General features: G+C 46.8%; 1 protein-coding gene across 8 annotated transcripts in view; it reads left to right on the top strand.

The window, feature by feature from the left end:
• Nucleotides 1-303: 303 nt before the first annotated feature.
• ZNRF2 (zinc and ring finger 2) overlaps nucleotides 304-7,597 on the top strand; it is an 81,443-nt gene continuing 74,149 nt past the window's right edge. For all 8 annotated transcript variants that reach the window (XR_004970821.1, XR_004970820.1, XR_004970822.1 and 5 more), the window contains exon 1: nucleotides 304-796. Coding sequence is in view for 2 of the 8 variants with exons in the window: in XM_036327721.1 (XP_036183614.1) it covers nucleotides 343-796 (454 nt within the window). In the remaining 6 variants the exon portion in view is untranslated. The remainder of the gene's footprint in view (nucleotides 797-7,597) is intronic.

Raw genomic sequence — 7,597 nt, 5'->3', positions numbered from 1 at the left:
CGGCGGCAGAGAGCGGCAGCAGCCCGTCGCGGCGCAGCAGAACCGAAACCAGCGGCAGCCGGACGGCCACCTGAGCCGCCCTTCCCGCCGGAGCGAGCGAGCGGCGCCCGCCGGAGCCCGGGCCTTCTCCCTACCCGCCTCTCCTCGTCTCCCGCGCCCGCCATCCCCCACCAGAAGAGCGCGCCGACCGCCCCTCGGGGCGCCGGGAAGCGGCCCTGGACGTGCGGGCTTCCCGGTGGGCCGGCCGCGGCGCCTCGGCCCTGCCCTCTCGCTCCCGCGCTCGCTCCCGCCCTCCCGGCGCTCCGGGCGCTGCGCGCGGGCCCGGCCCGGGGCAGGGCGGACATGGGCGCCAAGCAGAGCGGCCCGGCCGCTGCTAACGGCCGCACCCGCGCGTATTCGGGCTCCGACTTACCCTCCAGCAGCGGCGGAGGGGCCAACGGGACCGCCGGCGGCGGAGGGGCGCGGGCCGCGGCCGCCGGGAGGCTTCCGGCTCAGGTGCCGGGCGCGCACCAGCCCAGCGCCTCGGGCGGCGCCGCGGCGGCCTCAGCGGCCCCGCGCAGCCGCTCTCTCGGCGGGGCAGTGGGCACCGTGGCGTCGGGGGCCCGCGCCGCGCAGTCCTCCCTCAGCATCCCCAGCAGCAGCAGCGGCCAGTACGGCTCGCAGGACTCGGTGCACAGCAGCCCGGAGGACGGCGGCGGCGGCGGCGGCAGGGACCGGCCGGCGGGCGGGGGCCCGGGCGGGCCGCGCCTGGTCATCGGCTCGCTCCCGGCTCACCTCTCGCCGCACTTGTTTGGAGGTACGGCCCCCTTCTCCCCTCCCTCCCTCCCTCCCTCCTCCCCGCTCCCACGGCGGCACGTGGGCCGCGGCGGCGTTTATTTTTACCTTCTTTTCTCCTTCAGCCTGAGCGCTGCCGGCCGGCTCAGCCTCCGGGGAGAGCCGCCACTTAACCCCCGGGACGCCGCTCGGCCAGACCCCGGTGTTTGCTTTGCAAACGCGTGACCCTCCCCTCCCAGCGGCGCCCCGGGGCGGAAAGCCCTGGCTCTCCCCGGAAGGCGAAAGGCGCAAACAGTGTTTTATAACGAACCGACGCAGCAGTCCTGGCGCTTGTGGGTTTGGGTATCAGGAAGTCAGAAGACCCGTTGCTAAATGTGGTTCTGTCTTGGGACTCCAGTGGTGAGCAGTTTCTAAAGGCCAAAAGTCAGAGGGTCTCGAATCAATATGAGTGTTTGAAAATGGAGGGAATTACCTCCTTTGGATGGTGGTTAATATATATAAAACTAATTCTTAAGTTTGCAAATAGTCCCAGCTACTGTGCACACGGGAGTGGGATGGATGTATTAATGGAAAGTGTATTTTTCACCCCAGTAAACGTCTACTTTAGATACTGGTTAATGTGAGTCCTGCTTAATCGGGACAGCATTAAAAAAAATGGGAAAGAGTTTAAGGAGATGAATTAGTAATAATCACAACTCTGCCCACGAGGTGCAGTCAGTCGAAAGCCTGGGCGCCGCGCAAAGCAGTGTTGACTTGAGTTCAGGAAAAGTCACTTGTGAGGAATGGAAATTTTTAGTAGCTAAGTGATGTGTCTTTATGTAGGAATGGGAGGAAGGGTGCACTTGATTTGAGGAAAATGAGTTTGAATTGTTCAATTATGTTTTATGGTGATCATCTCTACCTCAAAACAGTTATAGTAAATGCATCAAGACACCCCTCTCCTCCCAGTTCACGGGGGCGGGGGAAAAGAGTTATCTGGATAGAGATACTGTAGATTCTAGAGATGCTGTAGAGATACAGTGTAGAGGGTAAACATTCCCATCTCATTGCATTATGTATCTTGATAGAACATTCACAGTGGAGCACAGATAACTGCACACACCATCCCCTCCATTTTTGTGCCCTTTGTATTCATGTTTATAAACGTGAGAAATTTGAGTAAGCAGTTGGTAAAGTGGGATGTCCAGTAACGTAATTTAGCTATCTGTGCTGATGTTCTGTACTGTCCACCTTCACGTTGGCATAAATTAAAAATGGAAAAACTAAACACGACATTCCCATCTTTTCAGTACTGCTTTGCACATTCAGTATAGAACAACTCTTTACCTTATTTTAATTACTTGTTATAAAGTCATTTTGCTGTGTAAATAAAAGTACTTAATGCTTCCTAAAACTGGGCCAGTTAAAAAAATACTTGTTTTAGTTAAAGAACTAGTGTTTTCCTTCCTTTGATTTGATTATAATTAATGCAGTTGAAGGTACTGTAGCCACCACATGGAGGAATAGCAAAAGACAGTTTCTTGAGAATGGGAGATTAGTGCAATAATAAAAGATGAGCTGGTTTTTAAAAATATATCTTTTTTAAGTGAAAACTTGTATTTAGCAGTTATGATCATCAAAAGATGTATATTTAAAGCTTGCTAAAGAAGGGGAAGTAGGAAAAGGCTTGTCAAGTTAATAGTTCTTATTTCTTCGGTATACTGACTACTGTCTTCATTCTTTTTTTTTTTTTTTTTAGGGCTGATATCCTTTAACAAAGAGTCGGTATACCTGTATGGGTTTATTTTCTTAAAGTAAATACATTCCATTCAGAGCAGAGGACAAATAGTTGACACCCATGCTATTAAGTCATAGTAAATTAGCAAATGAAAAAGACTGAGTTGCTGAAAGTTAGAGAGGTAAAGCATTTATCTATTTTCTTATCTAAGTTCCTAGATTTTTGCATTTAGTTCTTTTAGTACTTTTGTGGTTAGGGTAATTGGGTCTAGCAGCATAACAGCCAGGAACTTGTGGCAGTCTTTCTTAATTAGGTCTTTGTAGAGAATGAGTCCTAATGACTAAGGCATCTGTTGTATGCAATTAACTTTATCTTCTATGCATTTAGAAGGATTCTTGAAAAACTTGCAAAGTGCTTGTACCTTAAGTCCTAGTTGAGACCAGAAGATAGAATATACATGTAAAACCGAATCTTTCCAATGACATTTGCTTCAATGAGATTTTTATCTCTATTTCAGTGGATGAGTTTGTCAGGGGAACTTTATAGAACAGTATTTCTCATTATCCTGAGGTGTAGGGAGCCAGATGATAATTCTTATTTAGAAATTAGACTTGACTATACTTCACATTGATTTAATTTTTAGTATGTATTATAGAATTAATATGTTTATTCAGTTACAAAGTGTACAAATGTGCATGTATAAAAGTAACTCCATCTGAATAATGAGTAAAGGAATATTTCTGAATTAGTGGAAATTTATTACTATAATTTTATAAAACTTATTTTAACTGATGTTTGTATTAATAACATCTCCTAATAAGAAAATTTGATACTAAAAGATTCAGAATTATTCTCTTATGGGCTGTCAGGTAATTTATAGAAAAGGAAAACCTAAACCAATACTGTTTGTTTGTTTTTTAAAATTTGGTAGTCTAGCAAGGTGAATTGTTTCTGGTTCCATCATAATGAATTACCAAATTAAATGAGGTGTTCTGTGTTGGTTTGTTTTACTCTTTTTTGGAAACGTATTTTGGTGATGTACACTCTTTTAATTCTTTCCGTCTGGAGAGAACTTGTAGAGGTGCTTAATCCAGATGCTTTAGTTTACAGAAATTTCCTAGAACTGAGTTGTTGGATAAAACATCAGAATATTATTATAATACAAACAGGTGTGTTTTTTGTTTGTTTTTGTTAAATATATTTTTATTGATTTCAGAGAGGATGGGAGAGGGAGAGAGGGGTAGAAACATCAATGATGAGAGAGAATCATTGATCAGCTGTCCCCACTGCATGCCCCCTAGTGGGGACAGAGCCCGAAACCTGGGCATGTGCCCTGATTGGGAATCTAACCAAAACCTTCTGGTTCATGTGTCAACACTCAACCACTGAGCCACATTGGCTGGATCGTACAGGAGTTTTTAGGTGAGATAGGTTTTTCTTGTGTTGTTGTTAGTTTCAGACTGCTGAGTTTAATAGTATTAAAGTGAACAAAAGCCTTCTCTTGTCTGTCACCTTTGTTTATAACAGGTCTTAAGGGTATAGTCTAATATTTAAAAATTTAGTGGTATCTCACAGGATTTTTTGGCTTTATTTTATATCTACATTTTTTCCTCCTGTCAAGTTGCTTATGTTCATAAAGGTAATTATTATGGGTGGTAATGATCCAGTCTTTAAGATCCAGCAAGGATGAGGGAGGTAAATTGGACTATAAAAATATACCAGTGAATAGAGATTACTTCTAAAGAAATTACGTGGATTTCTCATAAAATATTCATGAGACTGAGAGTGAAAATGTAAAATGAATTAATCTAGACAATTAACCGGTGGGACTGGATTGCTTTTACTTCTTGATTGGCTTGAGTTTGTTTGGGTGTGGTGTGCCCCTGAGTATTTCAGTAGGCTGATTGTAATTCAGGTGCCACCTGTTATTTAAGAAACAAGCTTCTTTATATTGAAGGAATGTGGGTTATCTCTTAAAACTGAATATGTTAAATAAAATCTGTGTTTATAGGCAGATTTATTTATCTTAATCTTTAAGACAGATGTGGATTTATTGTGGTTAATTTACTTCCTATTCTTGAATGTTCTTTTATTCAATTGAAGACTTTTATGGGGTGTGACAGAAGAAAATGACATGTCTAATGACAACTCATCACCCCCCAAAAAACAAGTCTGGAGATTCGTGTTTCTCACTTGTAATTCCACATACTTTAAACTCTGTAGGAGATACCTTGTGTTTTATGCTTTTTTTTAATGCCAAAGTGTGGACTCTGTCATGCTAAGTTTCGGCTTTGGGAATGTTTTGAAATTGCAAGGTGGGCTGGAGGGAGGAGTGGTTTGTGTTGCACTGAACATCATCTGATAGGAGCTGCCTGACCTAAGTACTTTTGATGCTCTGTTGGCTGCTAAGCCACTAAGCCAGCCGGGGGCAAACTACGGCCCGCGTTTGAAATGAATAAAACTAAAAAAAAAAAAAAAGACCCGGGCCCTTTATGTAATGATGTTTACTTTGAATTTATATTAGTTCACACAAACACTCCATCCATGCTTTTGTTCTGGCCCTCCGGTCCAGTTTAAGAACCCATTGTGGCCCTCGAGTCAAAAAGTTTGCCCACCCCTGCACTAAGCTCTGCTGTTTCACCAATAGATAGTGTCTCCAGCAAGTCCTCTTGCCCCCTTCAATTTGATTGTTTTCCCTGGTAATTAGTAAGTAGGTTCCTATTTATTTTCTGGTTACCAATAACATTAATTAGATACCAGCTTGTGTTTATAAGGAGGATTGCCTTAATGTTATACTTATTTCATATACTGGGTATAAGTACAAATGGGTATATTTAGTAAATGGGTTAAAAGAGAAGTATAGGAACTGCTTTATGTAGCAAAGTACTTCCTAAATGTTTTAATTTTGCATGTACTTGACTGACATTAACTAATGAATTTTTTTTTTATACTTATTTAACAGTTTAGAAATTGGGGGAAACATGCCCTTTGTATGAATAAAAGGTTCAAACATACCTTGTGTTTGTGTGATGCTTATTAATAAACTAGAGGCCCAGTGCATGAATTCGTGCACCAGTGGGTCCCTCAGCCTGGCCTGCAGGATTGGGCCGAAACTGGCTCTCTGACATCCCCCGAGGGGTCCCAGATTGCAAGAGGGTACAGGCCAGGCAGAGGGACCCCACCAGTGCACGATTGGGGCTAGGGAGGGACACGGGAGGGCTCCAGGGCTTGTCCAGCCTGTCTCACTCAGTCCTGATCAGCCGGACCCCAGCAGCAAGCTAACCTACCAGCGGAGCGTCTGCCCCCTTGTGGTCAGTGTACATCATAGTGACTGGTCAACCAGTTGACTGTCTGCCCCCTGGTGGTCAGTGCACATCATAGTGAGCCGTTGAGCGGCCTTAGCATATTATTACCATACTAGAGGCCCAGTGCACAAAAATTTGTGCACCGGGGGGGGGGGGTCCTTCAGCCTGGCCTGTGCCCTCTCGCAGTCTGGGACACCTCGGGGGATTACCACTTGCTGGCTTAGGCCTGCTCCCTGGGGGATTGGGCCTAAGATGGCAATCAGACATCCCTCTGGCAGCCCGGCAGCCCTCGGGGGATGTCCACTTGCCAACGGGGAGCAGGCCTAAGCTGCAGTCGGACATCCTTAGCACTGCTGAGGAGGCAGGAGAGGCTCCCACCACCACCGCTGTACTGGCAGCCATCAGCCTGGCTTGTGGCTGAGCAGAGCTCCCCCATGTGAGAGCGCACTGACCACCAGAGGGCAGCTCCTGCATTAAGCGTCTGCCCCCTGGTGGTCAGTGTGTGTCATAGTGATCAGTCATTCCCAGTCCTTCTGCTGTTAGGGTCAGTTTGCATATTACCCTTTTACTATATAGGATAGAGGCCTGGTGCACGGGTGGGGGCCGACTGGTTTGCCTTGAAGGGTGTCCCGGATCAGGGTGGGGGTCCCGCTTGGGTGCGTGGCCAGCCTGGGTGAGGGGCTGATGGCTGTTTTCAGGCTGGCCACACCCCCTTTAGGGTGGGGGTCCCCACTGGGGTTCCTGGCCTGTCTGGGTGAGGGGCTGAGGGCCGTTTTCAGGCTGGCGGGCGACTGAAGCTCCCAGCCTCTCCTTTTTTTCTTTTTATAATTTTGGGATTTATTTACCTTATATAATTGAAACTCTGTTGCTGTCACTGGCGCTCCCAGCTCTGAGGCCGTGGCCGGCTGAAAGCAGGTATTTGGGGGTTGTTTAGCTTCTTTAATTGAAACTTTGTTGCTTCTGGAGCTCAGAGCTGAGCCGCGGCAGGTGGGGAACCTTGGCTTCCTCCATCATTGGAGCAAGCAAGCCTCATGTTCACTTCACCTGCGTGGCTGCTGGCTGCCATCTTTGTTGGCAGTTAATTTGCATATCACCCTGATTAGCCAATGGGAAGCGTAGCAGAGGTACAGTTAATTATCCTTTATGTCTTTTATTAGATAGGATTATGCTTTGTATTTTTGAACGGCCTACTGGTCAATTGGACACTTAGCTTATTAGCCTTTTTTTATATAGGATTACTATAAGTTTAGCTGCCTAAAACAGCACATATTTATTTATCTCAGTTTCTATGGGTTAAGAGTCTGGGTGCAGCTTAACTTGGGTCCTCTGCAAGAATATAATTAAGGTGTTGGCCAGAACTTGGATTGTTATCTAGAGACTCAGTGGGGATTGTGTCTGCTTCCAAGCTCCCTCTCTCCCTCAGGTTGTTGGTAGCACTCATTTCCTCATAGTTTTAAAGCTCAGGACAGCTTGCTTCTTCAAAGACGGCAAAGAAGAGTGCCTAGCAGGATGGGCTGGTGCTGCACTCTTATGTGAATAGTAAAGGCCTGTGCACCGGTGGGATTCCTTGGGCTGGCCTGTGGGGATCAGGTCAAAACTGGCTCTCTGACATCCCCGAGGGGTCCCAGATTGTGAGAGAGCATGGGTCAGGCTGAGGGAACCCCACTGGTGCACAGTTGGGGCCAGGAAGGGACCATGGGAGGGGCTCCAGGTGTGTCCGGCCCATCTCACCCAGTCCCGATCGGTTGGACCCCAGCAGCAAGCTAACCAACCTGTTGGAGCATCTGCCCGCTGGTGGTCA

This window comes from Myotis myotis, unplaced genomic scaffold, assembly GCF_014108235.1.
Source record: "Myotis myotis isolate mMyoMyo1 unplaced genomic scaffold, mMyoMyo1.p scaffold_m19_p_11, whole genome shotgun sequence".
In the NCBI taxonomy this organism is placed as follows: Eukaryota; Metazoa; Chordata; class Mammalia; order Chiroptera; family Vespertilionidae; genus Myotis; species Myotis myotis.
Note: the sequence above shows the minus strand (reverse complement) of the source record. Positions and strands in the feature narration are given on the sequence as shown.